Here is a 25,223-nt window from a genome sequence, read left to right on the forward strand (position 1 = left end):
TGCAGGACTTGTGTTTTCTTTGCAGATGAACACCGGCTACACAGTGGCAAGCTGTGTCTGATTATCCTGACATGCATAGCAGAGGTAGGTTTCTTGTGTGACACTGTTCAGCAGATGGTGTGTTACATGGCTCTGTCTGCATGCACATCCCCTGCCTCCTGTTGTCCAGGAGCTGAAGATCTGCAGTGGTTGTGAGGACCTCAGGCACTCAATGTTTTGCTAATAAACCTGATGCAGTTCTGTGAAAATTGACTTGAAACTTGAAAATTGGATCATCTTATTTGCGTTAGCCAGCTCCCAGGGATGAAGAGAGAAAGCAGTGAACCTAAGCCTTGTCTCTCTTAGCTGTTGAGTGACCTTGTGTTGTGGCTTTTAGATGAGTAATGTGCTAATGGCTTTCAGCTCTGTGCTGTTCATGGTAAACATGGGCAATGCCATATCCCTTCTGCATAAGAAGGATATGAGTCTGAAAGAAAGCTGCATGGTCGTAGGTCCCTACAAGCAAAAAAAGCAGCAAATTTGGTAGCAGGATGAGAAAGCAGTATCAGAGAGCTATGTCAGCCCTCCTGGCTGAATGTGGTCCTGTCTCATGGGAAGCATGTACTAATGGCTTGAGTGATGCCCTGAATGGCGACTGAGTTTGCGTAGCATTTGCATTTTGCTTGCTTGCAAGTAAAGACCTTTCGTTCTTAACAAAGAATAAAAAGCAGCAATGTTGATAGCCAGTGTAAGGATTCTGAAGTAATGTTTCTTCAGGGTGCAGTCTGAAAGCTGCATTAATCATATGCATTTCAGATATTTATAATTAACTGTTTTTGGCACTTGAGTTCTTCAGGTGGATGCATAGATAATACAATATAAGAAATTCTGTTTCTACATAGCAAGGGCATGTTTTGGTTCTGGTATTAAAGGGAGGATATATTTATTACCCAACCCGGCAGCGCGTTATCTGGAGGAATCACTTTGATTTAGAGCTGGTCTTGGAATGAGCTTTGCCTGAGGGGTGGGACAGCTGATAAACCTACCTGCTAGTACTGCAGTAACTTCTGGCAAGATGGGTCCCTCAAAATGTCAATATAAACCTTTGTCCACGCAGTCACAGGAGCTTAGTGCTGGAGAACCACCTCATGCATTATACAGTACTTGTTAAAATCTTGACACTGTGGTGTGTGCAGTCCAGAGTTTGGATAAGCAGAGGAGGAAAATGGAAAATAAATTGCTACCAAAACAAGCAGTAGCACAGACTTTAATTAAAGTGGTATTGGGATAAGGAGGGGTTTGCTTTTGTGTGACTGGACACATGGGTGGGGACAAGAGGAGGTGACAGGTGGCTTTCTAACCATTGAGTTTTACACTGAACCGCATGTGATTTGAGAGACAAGTGGAAGATATTGGGCACTTGGTTGGCTATTCATATCTCCTCCCTTTTCTTGCTCTTTTCAATAGGATCAGTATGCTAACGCTTTTCTCCATGATGACAACATGAATTTTCGAGTAAACCTGCACAGAATGGTGAGTCTTTTTCCTCCAGGTGGTCTGTTTTCTCTTTGGGATGACAACACAGAGGATTTGAGTCCGTCTGTGTTGAAAACTGTCACAGACATCTAACCCAGATTGCTAAGGCATGTGGAAATAGGGTGAGAGATGTGGTAGCTGGAGAATGATTTTGAAATAGCTCTCAGAATGTGTCACTTTTTCAAAGAACAAAGAGCTGGTTGCCCTGTCGGTGAATTCAGAGGCCTGTGTAGCTGGGGAGGAGCTGTGTATTATGAGGTCTCTGAGGAAATCAGTGGCAGGGAGAATGTTCTGCCTTAATCTTCAGCAAGCATTAGCCAGCTGGAGTTACACTGAGTGTTCTAATTTGGCTTATGCTTCATCCTGGGTGGGGTGACTCAGCTTCAAGGAGGAAAGTATTTTTTCCAGAGCTTTTTCCTATAGGTATCTGTGGAGAAAGTGTCCTTACCTGGCTCATAAAGCTCTGTAGTTACAAGTAATTTGCATTGTTATCCTAACTTGATGCATTCTGTCTTTGTGGTACTGACAAGTTCCACCTCATCTGACAATGAATGCTAGTCATTCCCACTTAACAACAAACTTGCCATTCAATTAGCCTTTCTGGTCTGTTACAATAAAGACCAAAGCCATTTAATACTGCACACACTGTTAAGAATGCAGATTCGACTTCTGGGTCAGGAGCAAATTGGTATGTTAACCAAGGGGGAGGAATTACTGGGGATTTTTTTTTCCCTTCTTTTTTTTTTTTTTTTTTTCTTTTCCCCCCCGACCCCGTGATATAACAGCATCCTCCAGTTACACAGCTAGAGAAACAAAAACCCAGTGGTCAGCAGGCTGAAAAGCAGGCACAATTTTGCTCCAGCCGTGGCCTTTAAGATTAATATATGTGAGACAGCAGTTGGAGAAAAAGACAAAGAGAAGCCTGTGCTGATGATACTATTTGCATGAAAAATACAGTAATACACAGAATGTCACTTCAGGCTTCCGCTGACTTCTTTTCATCTTTGTGTGTTTGAAGCCAATGAGACATAGGAAGAAAGCAGCAGACAAGAACCTGCCCTGTCGCCCGCTGGTGTGTGCGGTGCTTGGTGAGTACTGTTAGAGTATGTGTGTGCTTGTGGTTCCCAAAGCATCTTTTGTTCTGCAATAGAAATATGAGATTTGTCGATTAAGGGGAGGGGTGGATGGACTTAAGCAGGGCAATTACATACTAAAGATATTTCCAGCACTGGACTGTCCATCTCTATACCTGGCTGCCTCACAGAGAAATTAAATCCAAGATTGCAGCTCTGTAGCGAGAAATCCTATATACGTTTACTGTAAGTTTTGCAGAAGCCTGTTGGCCCCCTTTGCCTGAATAACTAACAAGAGGGAGAGAAGTTGATAAATAAATTCAGAGTTTTAGATGTGTAGTAAAAGTTGGTCACAAGTACTTTCTAGATTATATAATGAGGGCAAACCTACAGAAAGGACAGATGTTTGTTGGGGGAAGGTGTTTTCTGGGCATTTAGCCTTTTCTGAGGAAAAAAAAAAACCAAAACAGTAGGAATGTCAGTAGCTAGGGTTGATTTTTCACGTGGATGTGACGGCTCAGTTGAAAGCTTTTCACGTGGCTTGTGGTTAGATTCTGACACTCATTGCTGTGGAGGCCAAAAGCATAAATGCGTGCAGAAATGGACAGAGCCTGGATCCCTGAATGTCTCTTGAGCCTGATGATATGGGAGCAATCTCAGAATCCAGCATTTTCAAACAGATGATTGTTAAAGCCAAGACACAACAGCCGCATGAAGGTCTTTCTAGACTTACCTGTTTTCATGCACTCTTTCCCTAGACTGTTTTTAGTCACTATTGAGTCATATTGCTGGGCTATTAGTACCCTAGGAGGTTACATCTCACAATTGTTACTACTGGCATGGGCTAAGCATTTTATGCTGAAGTTGTGTTGGGCAGAGAACACACACACATTGTTAGTGTTTATTACCTGAACCATAGTATCTTATCTCTTTCAGTTGTATTTCTATACTAATTTGCCTGTTATCCTCACACTGGGAGCCCTTGAATGTTGAAGAGACATTCTCCCCCAGCTTTTTTTTTTTTTTTTTTTTCCCTCTGAATGAGCCTTAAGCAGATGCTTAGTTTCTGTTGAGATCAGACTCAATTTACTTGCTTCAGGATTTATTTTAGGGAAAAATAGGTGTTCTCTACAATGTCTTCCCTCTAAACATCTAGGTTGTGCGTTGTTTCTGGTAAGCATGATTTTTCTAAAATGTGCTTCTCAATGGAATTTTCCATCAGTGACAAAGCTTGAAATGTGAGGGCAATTCTGAGCATCAGGATTCGTGGTGTATTCTTTATTTGACTAATAGTGGGGGAAAGCATGTGGGGAAGCAGTGCCTCAAAGCAAATTATATTACGTGCCCTCAGATTCCAGTAGGTTTTTTTTTTTTTAATTCCAGAAGATGTCTAATTCTTTTTCAAACAAAAAAAAAAAGGGAAATTTCTCTCATCTAAACAGCAATTTGACTTTCCTCATTGTTATCTACTAGAAGTTAACCATAGCTAGCTGAATACTTACTTTATCATTTTCTTTTCTGTCAGATTTGATGGTGGAGTTCATTGTAACACACATGATGAAAGAATTTCCTATGGATCTCTATGTGTAAGTGTCTGTGGGGTGACTCATTGTGATTCTGTTTGAATTTGGGTGGAATTCTAGCCATAAAGCAGTCTTCCAGCTGAAATAACACTTTGTGGCTGGTGAGGAGCAGGATGGCTTTTCATGAACTCTTCCAGCAACTTTTTCTACTTCTAAAATGCTCTATGTGCTAGAAAACTGAAAGTGAAATGAATTTCCACCTTTCAGACACATTTCATAATCTACTTGATCAAATACAAAGAGCTTTTCAATTTGAAAGACGTTTCATAACAACAGTCATTGCAAGAATCCCTACTTCCAAGAGCTGAATCTTGGTCTAGAAACTGAAAAGACAGTTTTGAAAAACCAAGGATGACTGACGTGAGGCCTGGAAGGCAATGTGGAATGTGGGGGAGAGATTTAAGCCTGAAATAGCCTGCTAGGCAGCAAGGGGTAAAACTTAACAATGGGGAAGAGGAGAGAAGAGGACAGGGCTACAAGTGAGCACTCCACGTGTCCCAGGAGGCCCCTAGAATGCTTTGTTCTGCTTTAGCCTGGAGGGCAGAAACAGGATTTAGGCAGATCATTGGCTTTGCTCTGACTGTCTGTACAGTACTGAATTTCCCCAAGGCTTGAACAGCACTGTATTCTGTAGAAGAGATAAAGATACATAGGCTATTTTCCCTTAAGGTGACTTTTCAGCATGTTCTGATTTTGCCCAAATAACCCTGCAACTACAGTGCCTTTGCAAGGGTTGTAGAGTTCAATTATGAGTTTGTGAGAAATGTTTTCTTTAATGACAGAGAATTAGTTGTAGATGGGTGTAGTGCATTGGAATTTCACAAAAAAGGTGTGAAATGCTTGGGTTCAAAAGTAAGGTCACATCTGGAAACCTCGTGAGAGTAAAAATAATGAGCAGTAGCAACCATCAGTGGACATCTGTATCCATTCAGTTTGGCATGTTTGTGCAGTCCTTTCACCACATTCCTGTCTGAAACCATCCCATGGCAGACACAGTTATTGCAGATGAAGTGGGTGTTCTGAATGCACAAATAGCGTCATACTTCTCTGCAGTACATTTAAAAGGTGACAGTAAGAAGCTGCTCAAGGGAGGGCGTGTTAATTTTTAAAAGAGAAATCCACGTTGCTTTGACCAAGGGTGTTTTTTGTCCATTATTCATATTATGAATCCTCAGCACAGAGCTAAAAAACAGGGACACCCCACCAGGGTGGATAACTTCATAACTGAAGGAGTTTCATAACTAAAGCAGTGTGGTTTGGGAGTCTATAGGCTGGTAGCTGGTGCTTTGGCTCCTTAGGCGGGGATACTAGGACTGCTATGCCCCTCCTCATCCCTTTTCTTCCATACCTTGATTTCACCCAGAAAGCTGTATGCTACTGTATACAACCACAAGGTTTCAATGCTGAGATATATCTGCAGAGTATTTTGCATTAACAGCTATTGTAATTATACAGAAATATTTAACTGTTGCCAGATTCTCTCTGGTCAGTGCCTTAAATAGCTTTTTTGGAGGGGCCAATTTTAGTCTTACAGCCAAGCAAATACGTAGGTAGAAAGGTATTGGGAGTTGTCTGATATTGGTAACATCAGAAATAACGGGTCTCTCTCCAGAACGACTGCTGTTCCTGATCCGAAGACAGCTGTCTCTATCCTAGCTGGTTTACTTCCTTTTCTTGGTTGAATTTATGAGAATCCAATTTGAAATACACTTAATGTGGTGCTTAGCTATTATAAATGGTTTTGCCTTTATTCGTCTAAAGTTAGTTTCAGTCCTTACCCCATCATAGTATATTTGAGATCATCTAAGGGTATGAAAAGAATAATGTATACCTTCTGCATATTATTTCTAAGGCTTTTTAAAGCCTTATTTTGAACTCTTCACCCCATTTTGAATAACTTCCATGCAAATTATTTTAATTTGATTTTTCTTTGTTTGTCTGATGTGTAGTGTCTTTCAGTAGTGTCTTCTCAGAGAGATGTTGATATTAATGAGATAGTGTGTTTTTGAGAAATAAGGATTTGGGGAAAAAGGAATTTTTCCTTTTTGAAGTCTTCCTTCTGTTTTTTCTAAATGTCAGTAACTAAAAATAGCCTTGTCTAACAAATTCAAATTTGTATATATTTTTTGTCTTGTCCTTAATGATAGTGCTAGAGAATTTACTCATTATCTTGTATATTTAGTTCTGATGTTATTTGTGAGCACCTAAGAATCTGTGTGAACACTAGATGCTGTAGAGACCTACAGGATTTGGAGACTTCACAAGTATACTAGCTGTATGTTGGGGGATTTCAGAGCTTGTAGGTGTATTGCTTGATCATTCCTAAGCTCATACTTAAATTACTTGTTTAAGGAGACTGGAAAATTTGACAGAAATCTCTTTCTTTTGTTATATAATTAAGCTGCATGGCTCAGTCAAACTAAAAGTCCTGCTGTTTGTTTGACTCTGTAATTTCCTTTAGCCTCATCATTTGGGCCAGAGAAACTGAAAAGCTCCATTGTATGCAGATTTTACAAAATCTGAGCACAGTATCTCATACATAGGGAGCCTGCAAGTTAAGTAACTCCTTTTGTGGAGCTTATGAGGCCCTCAGGTAAGGGCAGCAAAGAGTGGAAAGTATTAAGTAAATATAAACCACAAACTTGCATCTGTAGTCGGCCCAATCATTTTGAGCTAAAACTGGCATACAGGCCCAGTTCTCTCATCTCATCTGGTTCTTTCTTGTGGGTGTTGCTTGCCTTTAGGAGCCCAAAACCATGAGCCCCATCCTCCTATGACAGGCTTTGAGTGTGTCTATTTCCCTGCTGTTGATTTCAGAGACATTTCCAGGTTCGATGTAGAATTGCTGGGAAATGCAACATAATTAATTCTTTGCCCTCTCTTTTCCAGACGGTGCATTCAGATTGTGCACAAGCTGCTGTGCTACCAGAAGAAATGCAGAGTGAGGCTTCATTACACCTGGAGGGAGCTCTGGTCAGGTACTTTGCAACCGCAGAGACAGTCAAATATGAAAAGCCCAGAGTGGATGGCTTTTTGGTGGCCGTGACTGCTTGTTCCATTGCTACAGGGTTAAACAGCAAGCAATTCTGTTAAAGCATCTTTATTTTGCTTCTTAGTTGCTACATGCAAATTACCTCTTTTGGAAAGCCAGGTCATTATCATAATGGTAGCTAATTTACTTTCTTGTCTGGCCATGATCACCATGGTATCCAAATGTCTTTGTTTTTGTTTCATTACCCGAGTCCCTCTTCACCTGATTGGAGAAATGGAGAAATGTTTTATGCAGTAGTGTTTCTCTCTCAGATATTTGTGAGTAGGAAGGAGGTAGGCTCTTGGGTAAAGGGAGGTGGACCTTACTTTTCCTTTTTACTGTAAGAGATGGATACGCATAGAATAGTGTGTGCAGCTGCTTCTGGAGCCAGCAACCTAGAAATGTCAGTGGGAATGAAGAGAGACTTTTAACTCAGACCTTTGCATTGATGGTAGGTGGGTCTGGTTCACGCCACTGGTATCCTGAGATACGTATTGTGGAGTTTGACTTACAATCTAGTGGACATAGCTTTGTAGGACTGGTTTACGATGCAATCATTGTGTGGGAGGTCTGAGGAAGGAGGTAGCAGAATGGATGGTAAGACCTTAACAGGCTGCTTTCATGGGTATGGTGTATGCTTCTGTTCTTATCTTGCAAGCAGTGAAGTAGCTCAGCTAGGAAAGTACAGTTAATCCCCTAGCTGCTGTGGCTTAAACAAGAGGTTTATGAAAATTCAAGGGAACGTGGCCCTAATTGTGTATTCCTGGAGCTGTGCTTGAGACCTAGGATCAGTAACTTGGCTGGTATAATGCAACTCCCATCAGAAATTTGAGAGAGGATGACTTTTGAAAAAGGTGGTGATGAGTGGTTTATGAAGCTGTTCTCAATTAACACTGAGTACTTCCCTTCAGTAGCTTTGCACAGCTGAGTGTAGGTACAGAGAAATGAACCAACAATCTGAGTCACTTTCAGTTATTAAATTTTCGCCTTGTGTGACATGTGGCCCATTCAGACTTTCTAAATTATTCCTGTAGAAGGTGAAGTGGGTGCCCCTAATTAAGGGATTAGCGATTTCTTTTCAGTTGTTTTCTTCAGAACAGAGCCCCTAGAGGCATGGCTGCAGTGTACTGCCAGTTCAGGAGAAGAGCATGTACAATGTGGATGTCTATTGTGAATAGAAATTGCATCTGACAGCGTGTGTGATACCTTCTCAGCAGTTACCAGTGAACCAGATCCATTCCCATTTGGCCAGGCTGATCTGGGTCTTTCCTACACACTGGTGGTATAGAAGTCTCAAATAGAATGCCTTTTGCTTGAAGGTACCGTTCCACAGTTCAGAGAGCGCACTCTTAGGCATCTTTCAGTCTTTAACTTTCCCTATTTTAGGGGAGAAAAAAATAAAAATCCTTGCTATACACTGGGATTCAGTATCTTGGGATGTTCTTGTTAGCTGTCTCTAATTAGCTGGTGTTTGTATAGTGCTTTGGAAACGTAAAGTGCCTCAGAAGTATTAAGTACTGCACATGCTTCGAAAGCAAAGCAGTAAAGTAAAAAGCACTCAGATTGGTCAGGTTTCTGTGAAGGACCTGGAATGTCTGCATATCTGATGTAGCTGAAGAGCTTTGTGCTTACTGTAGATTTCTGCGTGTTTAGGGAGATCCCCTCATGCAAGAGTAAATTACAGCAAGATTGTTTCAAATTTCCTCAGTAGCTGCTAGGTGATTCATATGGGCTGGAAGGCCCTGGGTTCAATGGTACGTGCACCTGAAAAGGGCACATCATAGCTGCTCCAGGTGTGTACTTCTAGAGTGCTGTATGTGGCAGACTAAATGCTAATTGCCAGCCCTATCTTGAGATATATTTCGTAATTATCTGTTATCCTTGTCAAGGCTGCTCTTTGATTGCCCAGAATGCTCCTGCCTTTGATGTGAAGTAATGGCTATTTTTCTAGTCTTGATCTATCTGACAGACAATTCCAAACCAGCATACAGGGATGTCTGAATTAATTTCTAATCTTTATGTGAGCATATTCCCCTTCAGGCTTTTATTTTGGATGGAACAATTAGTTATCACTGCTGGATGAACAGCTAAAAGGGAGCAGCTGTTCACTGTAAGGTCTGAGATCTCAGGTTGCCCCATCAGGCATGCTTTATAGAAGGTCTTCAAGCCCACACTTGTCTTCTTGAATGACAAGGTGTGTGATGACTGGAGAAATGCCCCTGTTGTGCAGCATGGGTAATAGCAATGGAAGCCCCCCAACAGAGCTTGAGTGGAACAAAGAAGCTTGATGTAAGGAAGTGTTGAAAGAAAGGGAGAGAATTCTACCTGGCATGTAAAAGGAGGAGAGTTGTTTCAGGCAAAAAATTGAGTGGGAGAAGAAGACAAAGGGAATACTGTGGGGTAGGTAGTCGGTGTAGGGTGCAGAGGAACTGAGATAAAATTGTAGGTGGAAGCGGTAGCAATGTGTGGAGCCTTCTGTTCCCTTGCCGATTCTAATGTTAGCTAGTCGCTAATTAAGGAGCCACTCGTGTGTCACCTGATGGATAGATGCTCTTCCTTTGTGGGTGCTTTGTCTTCAGTATGGAAGGCCAGCAGCGCTTTGAGAAAGTTTCTGCACTTCCTTTTTTGATTTTAAGTTGCAATGATTGCAGAGAAAAGCAGTGGAGCCAGGTGTTTGTCATCTCTCAGGACACATATCAGGCTGTTTGTGCAGTCTGTAATACTTTACAGTTTTTGGATACGCCACTACGTGGCACATTGCTTACATACAATCTTTCTTCTGTTGGACTCCCTTTTTCAGCATCTGAATTTGAAGAAGAGGAATACTGTTACTTAGTCTTTGGTAATGATCCAGCCTTAGCTTCCCTATTAGATTAATTATTTTGTATTAAGTCAGCAGGCCAGGACCATGACATTCAATACAATATAAATCTCCAGCTGTGCTGACCAGATGACCAAGAGTGTTTAGCTGACAGAGGGTGATGCAGGAGTTTGAGAGCTGGAAGCAGGACTGACAGAAAGGAAGATCTGTAGGTGGCAAAAGTAGTTTATATAAGCTGGCTCTAGCTAAAAGTAGTGGGAAAATAAGTATCAGATCACTAGCGGAGCTAGATTCTGGAATGTCCTAAAAATAGTGCTGGAGAGTGAAAAGCAATTGTAATTAGCCTATGAAAATGATTACCAAGCGCAGTTACTGATAGGTGGACCAGACATTCAGATCTGGAGATGCCTGTTGATCTTGGTTCCTCTTTAACAGACCTTTTCAGCAGATTATTAGCTTCAGTTCAATCATCTGTGGTTAGTATGTGGCTCTTCCCTTTGAGCGCTGAAGAAAATCTTGAGGTTTTTCTTCTGTGATGGTATACCGTTATTTGTGACTAGCCTGGACATTTGGCCAAAGTCTGAAACCGTAAGTCAGTATGACTGTGTTGACCTGTTCCCTTACAGACATTTTGGCCAATTGGAAATCTCCTGGACTGTTATGCCAGGTATCTTATAGTTTTTAAACACTGATTTATTGAATGTCAAGTGTAAGGTTCTTTACAGAGCTGACAAGGAAGCTTTACTCGGCAACAACCAGTACCCTGCTCTCAGAAATAGCATGTTATGCCAAATGTTGTTCTTAAGTTCTGCTCCTTGTCATGTGAAAATGAAGTTGATTTTGCTGGTCATAAAGGTGGGGTTTGGATTTTAACTGTTGAACTCTAACTAGTTTGTACAGCACTTGAGTGATGGAAGGTGCTATATATGTTGTCAAGCATGTATAAGCTATGCCAAAAGAGTTTTCATGAGTCATTTAAGCTTTTTATATAAAAAGACCTCATTTTTTCAACTCCTCCCACCTTAAAATTAGTAATGCTTGAGCAATTCACTCTGAGCTTATGGGGTGCAGGTAACTTCTTTGCAGTTGCTATGGTTTGCTTTAAGCCAAAGCCATGTTTAAAGAAACAGAAAAGCAATTCTAATATGGACTTATAATAGCAAGAGTAGATCCTAAAAAAATCTTAAATATAATAATGTGTAATGGTGAAATAGCTATTTATTAGGGCAATTGAATGCAAAGTAGGATTAAAAATGAGCTTTGCCATTAGTAAGTGTTGAAGATCAGTTTCCAAATTATTGTAACATAAGGGCTAGAGTTTATCTTGTAGCTTAGTTTGATAGATGCTGAATGCACTGTTAAAATGAAGGTGCCTCAAATGTGTAGCACTATCAAGAAGTTAATTTTTATCTGTTTTTATTGTAAGGTTATCAAAGCAGACTTTTGCAGTGCTGCTGGACAAAATGTACTTTTTTCCTTTTTGTATACTCTAGATCTTTTTGTTGGTTTCTGTATTTATAACATGAGGATAATATTGCTTTCAAAATCTTTTTGGGTGAATACTGGAGAAGTGAAAGGTTCCTCTGTGGAACATTTTAAAATAAATAAGCAATATTTTTCGGTTAAAATCCCACTTTCAGTATGCATAACACACTTACCCTTATACAGTGCATGTTTAAGGTGGTGTTGTTTAGTCACTTGTACTTTGTTCTGTTATTTCTGTGGCTTCTGTTGACTACTGACAGTATTTGTTACCTATGGCATTTCTGGTTCTCCAGCTGTTGATCAGGTCTGCTTCAGCCCTATGATTTGTGTTGCTGAACAGATTGGAAATCAGGTGATGTTGCGTCTCCCCTTCATCTCTAATCCTGCTGTCACTGTCACATTCTGCAGCAGCTACCCGGCAAGGGAAGCTTGTCTTCTTGCAGCTCTTGTGGAGGCAGGATTCATATACTGGTGTACGAGACAGTCTAGTTCACTGGTAAAATGCCTGATCACTAGGTGCCATGAGAGTCTGAAAGACTCCAGAGCTGCTTGGCCAGTTAGCAAATGACTTAAATATTTTAGGGAAAAGAATTAAAGACCAAAAAATTTACCTTCTTCCAAACTCACAGAGTGTCTTACGTAGCTTTAAAAAATGCTACCAAGGTTCAAGATCCAACAGCGCTGTCTTCTGCATGTTTCTGAAGTCTTAAGAGTTCAGAGGAAGCAGTCATGGTGCGGCTGATGGTATGGACAAGGCTGCTGTGGTAACTTCTGTGCAATGAGGAATTCTATAATATAGTAACAAAGAAAGAAATGTCTTTAAGCTGTGAAGGATGTTGCAAGGATAAGAGAATGGTCTCTTCAGCACAACATCTTCAAAGGTAACTAATAAGGGTCATGTGTAGGAACAGGATAGAAAGAACAGGAGCTTTTGTGTTAAGCGTAAAATGCTTTCATAAAATGAAATCTATGGAGAGTACAAAGAAGGTCTGTTTGTTAAAGGGTTCTACTAGAACTTACTGTTTTGGAAAGAAAAAGAAGTCATTATGTGAGACTTGACCTTTCAAATACCTTCCAGCAGAAATGCTTTCTGACTTCACTGCGCTGCTTGTGAAGTCTAAAGAGAACTATAGAACAAGCGCTAGAGTTTTAATGCCTTTGTAGGTCAACATACTCTGCCTAATGCAGGTTTTACCTGGTGCTTACCCTCTCATTTCTCTATGCCTTTTGATAGTAGGAGGCTGGCCCAACTTTTCAAAGCTGCACATCAGAATCTCCATGTGACTTGAGAGCTTCCAGCCATGTGCCATATGCCATGCTGGAGGTTTAGGATCTCATGAGTTGTTTGAGTACAAGGTGGTGCTGGCTTTTTAAAGAGAGTGCTGCTTCACTGAGGAGTGAGGCTGGAAGTGGGAAGGGTGGACTCCCTCTGCAGTTCCCAGTGGTAGTTCAGTGGGAGCATGAGGAACTGAGGGAAGAAGAGGCAAGAACAGTGTCCTGATTGGTTAAAGGTGAGCTGCTGAGCAGCTGCAATGGGAATGGGAGTTCTGAGTTGATGGGATGGGTCTTTGGAGCTGGAGGGGATCTCGACCTGGGAGGATGGAGAGCCTAAGACAGATTGGAGGTGATAGTGTGTTAGGAAGAATAGGAGGCACTCAGTATAGGAGGGACTAGGTAGGATGAGGTCTGGGGTTAGAGGGTTAGAGAGGCTGGGAGGTGTTACTGGGTAGAAACTTTGGGTTAGAAATCATTGCGTGATCTGGAAAGGGAGCTATTCGGCATTTTTAACTCTCAGGGATGGGACTAAATATCCTTTTCCTGTTTTCTTATTTGAATGCCTTCCTGAGACCATACTTTGGTGTGGGAAACTGAGGAATGAGAGCTAGCATCTAGCTTAGGTGTGTATCCTGGGTGGGTTTTTTTTCCAGTGTTTTTTAATGTATTGTATGCTTGAATGATTTTTTCATCTCAGAATGATGTTTTGACCATTTCAGCCATGCTTATGACTTGTATCTGTGCCAAGAAGGACATGGACAGGACTTCACAGGTCTCGTATTAGCATCCTGAGGGGAGAGATGCTTAGCTCTAGGACTGCAAAAAATGGCAAGGTCCTTTAGTATTCTTGAAGAACTGGGTCATTAAGTTGAAGGCTTGGAATTAGTGTTGATTTCTATGTGACTCAGTAAATCACTATTAAAATTGTGATTAGCTTGCATTTTATGCAATGTCCTTGTCTATGGCAACTTGCCTCACACATACTTGTAGATAGGTGACTGGCAAGCTTTATCTCTGTTCCTTATCTTTGAAATTGAAAGAAAATATATAATATTGGCCAGCTGTTTAGTAGGAAGCCCAACAGGTTCACAAGCACTTGTGCTTGTTGACTCTAGTAAAGTTTCTGAGGAGGTGGAATAGTTCTGAAAATCTATTGGAAAGAATATAGTTTCTCACATAAACTAAAGGCTGTTATGTGCCGTGGAATAGGTAGGGGGTGTTGGCAGCCCTTGGAGTTGCCTATTTTCTTTACTCATAGGAATGCTGGTCCTTGGTTGGGCATGTGGTACTGTGTTGGCACAATCTTGGTTACAGGAATGCAACTGTTAGTCTTGTTAGCTATTTCAGTGAATTTAGGAAAGGATGGAAATTGGAAGATAGTTTTATAAAATAAATTTTGTTTGTAGTTGTGATGTGTGTTGTGGGCTGATATGCATTGATTTATTTAGTTTGTGCTTCTGGTAGCACTCCATGTGGCCCCAAAGAAAACCCCAGTCCCATCTTATAAAGCTCACTTATAGGCAGAAGACATGTGAAGTTCAGAAGGAAGACTGCAAACATCTGCTTGTAGTCTGCTGCTTCCATTCTCAGCTGGTGGTCCAATTTCATGTTAACCTTTCCATGTTACCTCCTTCAACCAAAGCTAAAACACTTTTGTGGTAAGAGTACACAGCCATTGGGTGAAAAGGACTGGTATAAGTCTCCTAAAGAAGATAGTGTAGGAAATGCAAAAATTCAGTGGCTTTCTTGTAAAAGAGAATATTCAAAATTCCCTGCGTGTGGCATTTTTAGGAAGCATCTCCTTTTACTTAAATCCTTCTTAGTGTTCTATTACTTAATTCTAGTTACCTTCACTTTATTTTAACATATTTTAATACTGATGATAAGGAGTTTGGCGCTGATTGCTGATGGAGAGAAAAAGAGTAATACAAGATTTGTGGCTGTAATTGATCCTTGCTCAGATGAGCACAAAGTGTCTTTAGTCATTTAAGTGGACAAAGTCTAATAACGTTTTGGTCATCCTGCCTCAGCTTGGCAGGTCTCATCCGGATATGTTGCTCTCTCCTTCAAATTACTTTTTAAATAAAGCTAGCTAATGCTGAGAATTTGATTGTGAATCCCTAACAGTTTGCAGATCATGGTGACCTAATGGAGACAGTGTGATAATTTCTCCTGGGAAGCAGTCCCATTGATGACAAAGTGTTACAGCCAGAACTGTTCACAGCCATTTCTTTGTCTTCATGGAAGGGTTGCAGCATTCAGAATGCAGTGATTTATTCCTGTCCCCTTTTCATTTTCAAGAAACATCACTCCTGGGTCCCTTATTTGCTGTCTTTCCATGTTCTCACACAATGTTTCTGCTCTTTCTCCAGATGCTCCTCCTTTTCTGTTTTAAAACCCCATGCAAAAATGTGCAACCTTAACTCCCAAGACTACTGTTTAATTAACAGTGTGAACCTGTGCTGTCAGGCAGAATAGAATTGAGCTCAATGCTTCCCTTTCCTCTAAAGAGGAATGAAGCTTGTGGGTGTGTGCTTTTTTATTTTTACTTTTAAGAAAAAAGCATATTGTTCATGTGAGCTTTAGCTGAAGTTGGAAAAATTGGTTTCTTTCTTACTGCTTGCTGGATTGCTATCAAGCAGCATTGCTCTGGTATCAGCATTTCCATTAAACTCGCAATTTTCACATCATTGGCTGTGGTTACATGGGAACAGTGAGTACCAGGGATGAGGACTATATAAAGAAAGTAAAGGATTGGAAGTGAAGTGGCCTACTCGACTGATCCTGGGAGCGATGGGTTATGCCAGCATGTGCTCCAGCCCTGTGGCAAGCTGTTTTCTCTCATTAAGAATACAGGCTGCTTTCATGCTTATACCCTGAGGGTCCTGGGGAGAAGAGGGAACAGCTGTAGAGTGCTGAGATGATGGTGACGGGAGCCTGCCAATAGCCAGCTGCTGTCTGCCACTGAGCTTTGGTGGCCGGGAGCAGGAATTCGGTACTGCCTGTGGCAGCAAGCAGGGAGGTGGCAGTGGTTAGAGGAGCCTTCCAGCCAGGTGAACTGTTAAAACTATGAGCGGGGTGCTCCCTCCTTATCAGAGCACAGGGAAGGAGCTAAAGATTGTTGAATAGTGATGGTGACAGAGCTTTTATTGCTTCCCCTGCTCCCCTGAGAGGGGGTTGCAGCAATGGTGCAGCAGTCTTGTTTTCTAGCGCTTCGGCTGATTGACAGGAAGCTGCAAATGCTGTCCCTGAGTAATTGGTTTACTTGTCCAAGGATGCTGGGATAGTTTGTGCCTCAGGGGGTTCTGGTGCATTAGTTTGTAATAGCAGTGTAGCTATTTCTCGGACATGCTTCCTATTCCTCCTGCTCTATCTGGAAACTACCTCTGTTGGTTCTTTTCTGTCAAACCCTATCTGTAGATACTCATCTCTCTGCACCTCCTTAACACTCAGGTCATCTCAGTATATCGTGTTTGAGACTTTTGCTTCCCTACTTCTGAATTTCTCTTCAGGTATAGCATTTATTACAGGTGACCCTGTTCCAGGGTCTCTCCTCCTCCTTATAACAGCACAGTGGGATATACGGTTATCCTAGCTTAGCCCTTGTGTCTTCCAGTCTGGAATAGGAGAGTGGACTGGTCCGTCGTTATGGTATTGTCATGTTGTGAGAGTCTATTATTTCTACACTCTGTGCTGTAGTTTCCCTTGTGTAAGGGGATCATGCTGACTTTTGGAATTGGGAAGAGCGTTATGAGAAAGTGTCGTTTGGCCTGTTACTTTTCAACAAGCGTTTGATGTTGACCAGTTAGAGACAGAAAACTGAGCGTAGGTGGGCATTTGATCTGGCTGGGTACAGCCAGGGCTGCTCTCATTGATCTATTTATGCTTCCAGTGCTGTTGCAGACAGGATGGTGCTATTTTCTTTTATGTTTAAGGAACTGAAGCACAGAAAGACCAAAGTGCTGCTTCCTGAGGAATCGAATCCAGTTTCTTCTCAGTTCCAGACTAGTGCAGTAATCCTTACCAGATCTGGCTCAGCATGTGCTACTGTGAGTGGTATGGACCTTGCCTTGAGAGTACGTATATGTGAACAGGCTGGCTATAAGAGGTCCAGGATGGTTACTGTGCTGCTGAAGCACTCAAAGGCAGAGGATTTCTTTGTAGCAAGGAAGTATTGCCCAGATGTCATTACCGGCTGCCCTGTAGTGACATGGGTGGGGATCATCCTAAGGGGGTTGTGAGTTGAAATACTGAAAGCAGGACACTGAATATACTGTTGGTACAATGGTAACTTCCAGAAGGAGTGGGAAAACCACTGTGCTTCCCAGTGTGCCCCATGAGTTGGAGCGTAGAAAATTGGAGGATTTTAGTAGAGTACAGGATCCTGTTAACTGATGTTACACTGCAGCTGAGGAGCCCTCACATCTCTTTTTCTGTCTTGCTCCTTTGTTGAGGGCCATTATATGCACCATTAGAAGATTTTTGACCTGTAAGCGCAGCAGATGCAGTGACAGAGGCCTCCATACTGTGCTCAACCCATCCAAGTGCTCATTGTTGTGTGTCTCAGGGCTGTTCTCTTCTGCTCTGTTGTGCAATAACACATCAGAGCCTTCTGATGCTCTTGGCAGAGTCTGTGCAACATTCTGACTTGCCCAAGGGATGGTACTGCTTCTCCTTTTTTTTCACCCTTTTCTTTACTTAGCCTGCCTCCACGCTCCTGTTGAATTACATATGATCCAAACAGTGAACACCGAGACACTAAATAGAGCAAAAACTTTGTGTGAATCCCAAATGTGCTGGGGCTGAATATACTTCTGTTTGAAACAAGGCTTACAGGGAGAGAAGGTAAGTCTGCTATGGGAGGAGGAACAGGGGAAGGAGGGAGTGAAGAGCGTCTGTCCAGAACAGGAATTACCTCCTTCATGGTAGAAGAAGAGGTGCTGGCTGCCCATAGTCTTCTTACAGAGGATTGGCTTGAAGAAGGGCAGCAAATAACTGTTGCTCCTCAGCAGACAGACTGGCCACAAGAGCTGATAAGGGTAAGTGTCCATCCTCCAAAGCAGCTGTGCAGCGGAGGAGCTCAGAGCCTCTTTCACTGCAGTCATTTCAGTTTAAAAAGCAGGGAGGGTATCTGTAAAAGCTAGGAATGTCACTTTTCATCCTTTGGCGGTAATAATCCTTGGGAGAGAAAATTGCCTAAAAAACAACCTGTATGCTTTACACCACTTCCAAGTACAGCCAATCATATGGCTTCGTGTCCAATTTAAGTGTCCACTCAACATGCTTTTCTCCTTGGTTTTGAGGCTGTAGATGTAGGTGTTCAAGGCCCTGTTCTCGTTGATTTAAGAAGCATAGCCAGTGTGCTCAGCTCAGGTCACAAAATAAGGAGCTTGCATGCAAATACTGATGGCTACTAGTTTAGTTTAGTTACAGCCTCCTGCTTTTGTTGCTAAAGAAGTTCTAGTGACACTATTGCATTGTGAAATTACGGATGTTTCAAGACTCACCGTAGTGGGTGTATTGTGCCCTGGTAAGGGATGCCAAAGACAGGTATCTTCAGGAAAAAAGGCTCTAGAGGCTATTGCAAAAAAGGTGCTGTTTTCCAGTTAATGTTGAAATAGATCTCATGCCCAGACCATCCACCACTGTTAAATCCTAGAGCACAAATTGGGATAATGTGGCTGAGCCCAAGCAAGGGCCACAATTCTGTCTGCCTGCGCATCTGAGGGATTGAACTGCTCCTCCGTTGGGAACAAACATGGATAATTTCCTGGCTAGTGTGAGAGGGCACCCTCCAGATGGGGTATGGGAGGCGAACAGTTGATTGCAGCGGGGAAAAAGTGACACATCTGGTTTGGCTTCGTGTTGCTCAGGAATAGTAGCAGCAGTACCCTGTTGGAGCTCGGGGACAGGGGGACATTCAGCCAGTTGGACCTTTGTTCTCAGGGTTTATTTCATGTGTGTAATTGTCACTGAAGGGCACTGGGTATCTGAAGCTGGATCTCTAAATGTTGTTAATCCTGAAAACTCCAGGGCATAGCTGTCCTTATTTTCAGTGCAGGATCTGCCTTACAAGCAAACTATGGAGACACAGGTGGCCATAGATTTAAGGACTTGTTTTCTACAGTGTTCCTGTTCCTTAGAGCCACTTGAGCAGAGGCCTGGTGCAGAATGTGCTGGTGTGGAGAAAGACCGATTGCTCTTTGAGCATCGATGTAGTGTATACCCTAATTAAGAACACTGCCACCTTTTCAGGAATGTGTAGTTTCCAAACAGTTGGATAAATTTGTCTGTGCAGTGCGCACAGTGACTGTAAACCTGGTGGATTAGCTCTTCTGACCAGCTCTGAGCCCAGCACAGAGTTTCTTCTTCATGTGAATCACATCCCTCTCCTTCCTAGTTCTTAGGGAGGAAACAGCATAGATCAGCTGTGAGTGGGCTATGATGCAGTGCAATTCAGGTATAAAGATTGATTTCAAGCAGTGGTAATCTCTTGTCTTCTTTCTAACTGGAACGGGAAAATTAAACATGAGCAAATTCATCACAATGGCTGGAACAAATGTAGGAGCTGTTGTTGGGGTAGCAACAGTTCTCCTTCAAGTGTTGCCACTGATATAGAGCAGTGCAAGTGCTATGGGTGGTATCTGAGAAATACTGCAGTGGGAAGCTGTAGGGTACTTGTCCCTGTCAGTCAGTGGGTGCTTGTGCTCTAGACAAACGATGGTTACGCTCCTTCTTTTAAAAATAGTGTTTCCCCACCACGGGCAGCTTTCACATTCACCGTGTTTGGATGTTCAGTGGCTTCTCATCATGCTGTGCGATCACCTGCTGGCAAATGCCTTTCAGCAGGGTTCTGGTGGGAGAGCGAGAGCCGATGGGATGAACAAGAGGCGTAACATCTTTGTTGTAGAAAATCCAGAGCTCTGCTAGTCTGCATTCAGAAGCCCCAACTGCTAGTAGTCAAACAGCAGCGCCTGGCCATGAGATGTGGCTACAGGGACTTGTGTGGCCAGGAAAGAGGTAAAACCATGGTTATAACTATTAAATAGAGAGATGGCCAATAAGCTGCTGTGACAGAGATACAGGGCAGCTGTCTCCAGTCCAAGGCACTGATTGCGGGAGACTCTACTTTTTTGCTGTGGAGGCTCAGTTACCTTGGCAACATGTTTTTAGCTGGATTTCTGCTCCGGTGGAGAGCCCATCTGTACCTGCTACTTCTTTGTTTTGAAACGACTATTTTACAGAAAAATACCTGACAGGAGTATTTCCAGAGCTGGATTACTGTGGAATCCAGGCTCTGCTTTTGGTCCCAGGAGTTCCAGTCTGATGATGAAGTGATGATGGTATGGGGAGTTCTGTGGCTGGATTGAAAAGGTATTAATATATCTACTTCATGAGGCGGGCTGCTGTTGTGGAAGGGAGCAAGATTGTTAAATCCTGGAATAGCTCTGAAAGATCAATCACTTGCATGTCTGGAGTTTGCAGAGAACTTTGTTCATTCTGGTTTGCAGTTCAGCATAAAGCTGCCAGCTGGTAGATTAAACTGAAGTGGCTTCTCTCTGCAATGAGTACATACTCACACTAGGGCCATAAGCTTCCTTTTTGGGGGGCATGTATAAACTTTTGATCCTCCTGGTGAACTTCTAGTATTGGAAGGCAGTGGTTGCAGGACTGTACTCAGAATCTGACAATTTTATTTAATTCCAGATCTTACCAGTCTCTTTCACATCGCTCTTTCACTGCAGGTTTTTTGGTTTTATCTTTTGGGAATAGTTTGTAATCCTGGAGGGGGGTGGTATCTAAATATTGCCCTTACCTCATTCCTGTTCTCTGTGCTTTCTCTCCTCCTGTTTAAGAGCCTGTACCTTTTGGCTAAGATGAATGGTCTGTTCTGTATTTGCTGTGGGATTCTCCCAAACTGGAGTTGGTTTTCTTCCAGGTTACTGGGTAGTGTGTAACACTTGTGTAACGGTGGGGGGAAGAACAGATTAACAAATTCTAGTTGTACCTGTAAGAAATGGGAGTAATGCCTGGCGTTACTCTGTTAGATGCACTTACCAATTAGTAGGTAATTAAGAACCTTTTTTAAAAAGACTGTATCGCATTCCAGCTTGACTTTGCAGGCCATCTAATTCAAATGTTTTAAGTCTTGAAATCTGTTTACTTCAGAGCAGAGAGTACATTAAGAATCTGTTCTAGGCAGGCATTAGCTTTCAGTCCTGAGCAGCTATAATGTAGAAGAAAATAGCTTTCTTTTTTAAAATTTTCAAGAACTAGAAAAAAAACAAGATAAAGAACTTTCCATTTCATTCAAGTGTATGGAATACAATTGTTTATTGTAAAGTCTGTTTGATTAAAGCTCTTTTAGCCAACCTTTTTGTTAATTCCCCCTATCACTAACTAATTTTGTGTGGTTACAGCAGGAGCTTTTGTTGTCGTTTTAAGACAAGTGTGAACCAGATCTGTAGTCCTTACTGCACAGCCCTGGATAACTGACACAATAAAGCACTATATCCTTCCTTGTAGCATTGCAGCAGCACTAACGCAGAGCTACAGAAAAGCTGTGCCGTGTTTTTTTGTTACTTTTTTTTTAACTGCATGTATCAACAAGAGTGATAGTTTGGGGCTGATTATGCATACATCATGTTGGTGATGTAGGAAGCAGAAAAGAGGCAGTTGGATTCTCCAACCTCAAAGCTCACTTCAGGATCTGGCACATAAAAAAATCTCCTGTGAACTGACTAAGCTAACGAGAGACGTACCTTGAGCCTGAGCAGATTTGATTGGGAAGTCACTGAAGGAGAATAAATGTGGGACAGTAAAATAGCTGGTGCTTACCTGTCCAGCACAGTATTTTAGCCACAAAAAAACCCCCAAACTCCACATGTAAATTGATACATTTCTGAGAGGTGAGCAGCTAGCATTTAGGTTAGTTTATATGAGATAATGAAAATGCATCTGTATTTAAGTGACTTGTTGAGAATGGCTTTGCTTTTAATTTTATTTTAAAAATACGTATTATTTTCTCCTAGCTTTGATCAGCTTGTTGAAGTTCCTCATGTCTAATGAGACTGTGCTGCTGGCCAAGCACAACATCTTCACCCTTGCTCTTATGGTGAGTACAGGCAAAGCAAATCCTCTTATTTTAAACAACTTAATCTTAGGAAAGAATCCAGGATTTCTGGCCTGGTAAGGAGATATCAAAACAAGGCCACAAAGCAGAGGAATGTCATTGTCATTGGTTTCGTTAGATGTTTGGAAAGGGTAGTACTTGGACTCACTGTAGGGTCTGCTCATTGAAATAAACAAGTCTATGTGAGGAAAGGCTTAGTTTAATTTTCCAGATTTGGTAATGTTTTTTCTTGTTCTGTGCCCCTTTGTATATGAAATAATAGAAATCTGTTTTCCTGGCCCTAGATACAACAGTATTTAAGCTTCTTGTCTGTCTCTTCTGTACTATAAGGAAAATAATAGATAAAGCAATGAAGCAAAGTAGTACTGTGTAATGCAACTGAGAGCTATTTCTTTGAAGGTTTTGGATGTAGTTTGTATTGTTTCTGTAGCAGAATAGATTTTGTGTAAATACTCCTGTTGTAACTTCCTTTCACTTCCTTGTATAGGTTGTGAACCTGTTCAACATGTTCATCACTTACGGAGACACCTTTCTCCCCACTCCCAGCAGCTATGATGAGCTGTATTATGAAATAATTCGGATGCATCAGAATTTTGACAACCTTTATTCTATGGGTGAGTACCTTCTGACTGGTCAGGACTACTGTTGACTGGAAGTGAGGGTGGTGGTGGAGGAATGTTTGTGTCAGGTGTTTTCTGTCCACCTGCTACTGATGTGTGTTGTGGTGAGTGGACATGATTTGTGTACTAGGGCATGTTTGGTGAATTAAGAATTCAGAGAGGGATAAACTTGTTAAAGGGGTAATTTTTTTTTTTTTTAGTCAGGAAAAAAATAGGAACAGACCCATTGCCTCTCTAGCAGCCACTTATTGTGGCTGGAAATATAAATTCATTGGCACAACTGGATATGTGGTATTTCATGCATCTTCGTATACTTTGCATCTATTACATTTGACAGTTTCAAGTCAGAAGGCAGGTACATGCTGCAGAACCAGCCAGCACAGAGAAACACTCAATGCAAACAAGAATTTGGAAAAGAATTTGAGAAACTTATAACAAGAAGCTTGCTGTGCTAGACAAATCATCTACTACTCTCATTGCCAAAACAAACCAAGAAAACAGCCCTCACAAACCTGCTTGCAATGACAAGCGAATTGCTGGACTGAAGAATGTGCCTACCGGCAAAACAGGGAGAAGCTGGCATCCTTCAAAGAGAGGCATGCTGGAATACCACCAAGTGACACCCAGCAGAGAAGAGAGAAACAAAGGAGATCAAGGAATGCATGGAGGCATAATCACGCAGTATATACACAGGAGCCTGCAGTTAAGGGTAGCTGCAGCAGTACTGGTGTGGTGTCTGCGTGCTTGAAGCTGGGAAGAAAAGAATATAGTTGTGTTCTTTGCTTTGTTGTAGAAGGACCTTTCTTCCCTTCACCCCCTGCTCCCTTCTCAGCATGATCACCCAATGAAAAACAGGAGTTAATATAAGCATATAAGGGGATTTAAAGGGCAGTGGAAGACAGACAGTTGGCCACAGCACACTTATAACATGGGAAAGAACCATCTTCACCTAAACAAAAGTAGCCGAATACTTCCTGCAACTGCAAGCTAAAATGAACTGCCCTTTTGTACAAACTTCCTACAGTTTTCATCTGTTACATAAGGGATCGCTTGGCCATTTTTCTGCCCTCTGAACACATAAGATTTTTTGTTAACCCATTTTCTACTCCCAAGAATTGCAGCTAGTAAGATGAGGTGCTTTTACTAGCCAGTAGTTTTTCAAACACGTCTCCTGTGGAAGCTGAAGGAAAGTGGAATGGAAGAATAACACACTCAGTGCTTAGTCAGTTGGGCTGCAATATGCACATCGGACCTGTTGAAACAATTCGTTACATGAATGTTTTTCATCCTGCTACACAGAGCAAACCACTTTGAATTAATGTTGTAGATGCCTGAATGGAAACTCTCTCTGAATAGATTATTCCAGATATTCAAGTACAGTACCTGCTGTTTGACAAAATAATGTTACTCAGAGCTGACATCTTTTTTTTCTGCAGATGACATGTAATGGTAGCACTAGGAAGTGAGAAGGTAGCACTGTCTCAAGTTGGTGAAAGCCACAGTTTGACCCAGGTGTCCTGACAGCTTCCCTTTGCTTGTCAGTCCATCTCACTGGGACTACAGTCACCCTTCTGTCCCCTAGCCTTGGGACATTTGTTAGCACATATGAGAAAGCTACTCTGTCCTTTAGTTTTCTTGTTAATGTGGCTGAAACTTTCTATGTTGGGAGTGGAGGTGCAATCTAATTGCCTTGGGTTTTATTTATTTATTTTTCTTGTCCTGAATCTGAACTTTATCCAGGTCTGTGGGACTGAAAGCTTCTCTCATGCAATAATAGGCATGAGTATGCAGCCACTGTGCTTACGGATTCACTTGTAGCATCTGTGTTTTCTAGATGATCCTAAGCTTGGGTGACATGCTGTTCCTTCATTTCTAAGTTGAGGGTGAACCTTTCTTGTGGAATGTAACCTCCAGAAAACCCTGTATATAAAAATTCATAGAAAAGTCCCTTCTATTCAGGCAATATGCAAATTAATCCAAACATTTGCTCAGGATCTGTTATTGTTTTGGTACTTACCAAGAGACGTGCAGGTAACTGCCACCATAGAAACACTACAGATTCTGACCTAAATAAATATTTTTGGTACTCTGGCAGAGAAGAATTGGATTCCCTAGAAGTTCTTCCTGTTGCAGAATGTGTTCAGATCTGTTCCCAAATCTGTCAGAGACCATCTGTGCAACACACCACCACCCTCGTTCCTACAGGGAGCATGTTTCCCTGGGCTGGTGTGTAATTCCTCTCTGCAATTCCAGATAAACAGGGAGGTAAAGAATCTGTCACTGCTGGGGTGGGTTTAAATTGCAGGATGTAGTCCAGCTCAGATGGAACCTTGCATAAATAGGAGCTGGAGGAGAACAGCGGTGTGTGGAATAAAAGGTATCACAGACGTGGGACGCTGCCCTGTTTCTGGGGGAAATGAACTTTAATATGTGGTGATGAAAGCAGTTAGGAGAACCTAGGCTCTTCTGTCCCCTCTGCTTCCTGTCTCCCAGCCACTATTTTGTTCTGCTCACCTCTTCAGTGTTCCTTACATTTCTTAGATGGGCTTTGAAGGGAACTTCTGCCCTGGATCACAGATTGTCTCAAAGATGACCTTTGTTTTGATGTGGTTCCTGGACTGGCATCTCACCAAAGCATATTTTTTTGACGTTTTGGATTAGAAAATTGCCAGTTCTGTACCAGCACT

At 41.9% G+C, this 25,223-nt stretch overlaps 1 protein-coding gene across 5 annotated transcripts in view; it reads left to right on the plus strand.

Annotated features, from left to right (window-relative positions):
• ARMH3 (armadillo like helical domain containing 3) overlaps window positions 1-25,223 on the plus strand; it is a 131,435-nt gene that overhangs the window by 34,487 nt on the left and 71,725 nt on the right. For all 5 annotated transcript variants that reach the window (XM_068398340.1, XM_068398342.1, XM_068398341.1 and 2 more), the window contains 7 exons: window positions 26-84; window positions 1,447-1,512; window positions 2,534-2,603; window positions 4,114-4,174; window positions 7,061-7,149; window positions 21,816-21,898; window positions 22,404-22,530. In XM_068398340.1, coding sequence (XP_068254441.1) covers window positions 26-84; window positions 1,447-1,512; window positions 2,534-2,603; window positions 4,114-4,174; window positions 7,061-7,149; window positions 21,816-21,898; window positions 22,404-22,530 — 555 coding nt within the window. The remainder of the gene's footprint in view (window positions 1-25; window positions 85-1,446; window positions 1,513-2,533; window positions 2,604-4,113; window positions 4,175-7,060; window positions 7,150-21,815; window positions 21,899-22,403; window positions 22,531-25,223) is intronic.

Source organism: Nyctibius grandis, chromosome 4 (genome assembly GCF_013368605.1).
Source record: "Nyctibius grandis isolate bNycGra1 chromosome 4, bNycGra1.pri, whole genome shotgun sequence".
NCBI lineage: Eukaryota > Metazoa > Chordata > Aves > Nyctibiiformes > Nyctibiidae > Nyctibius > Nyctibius grandis.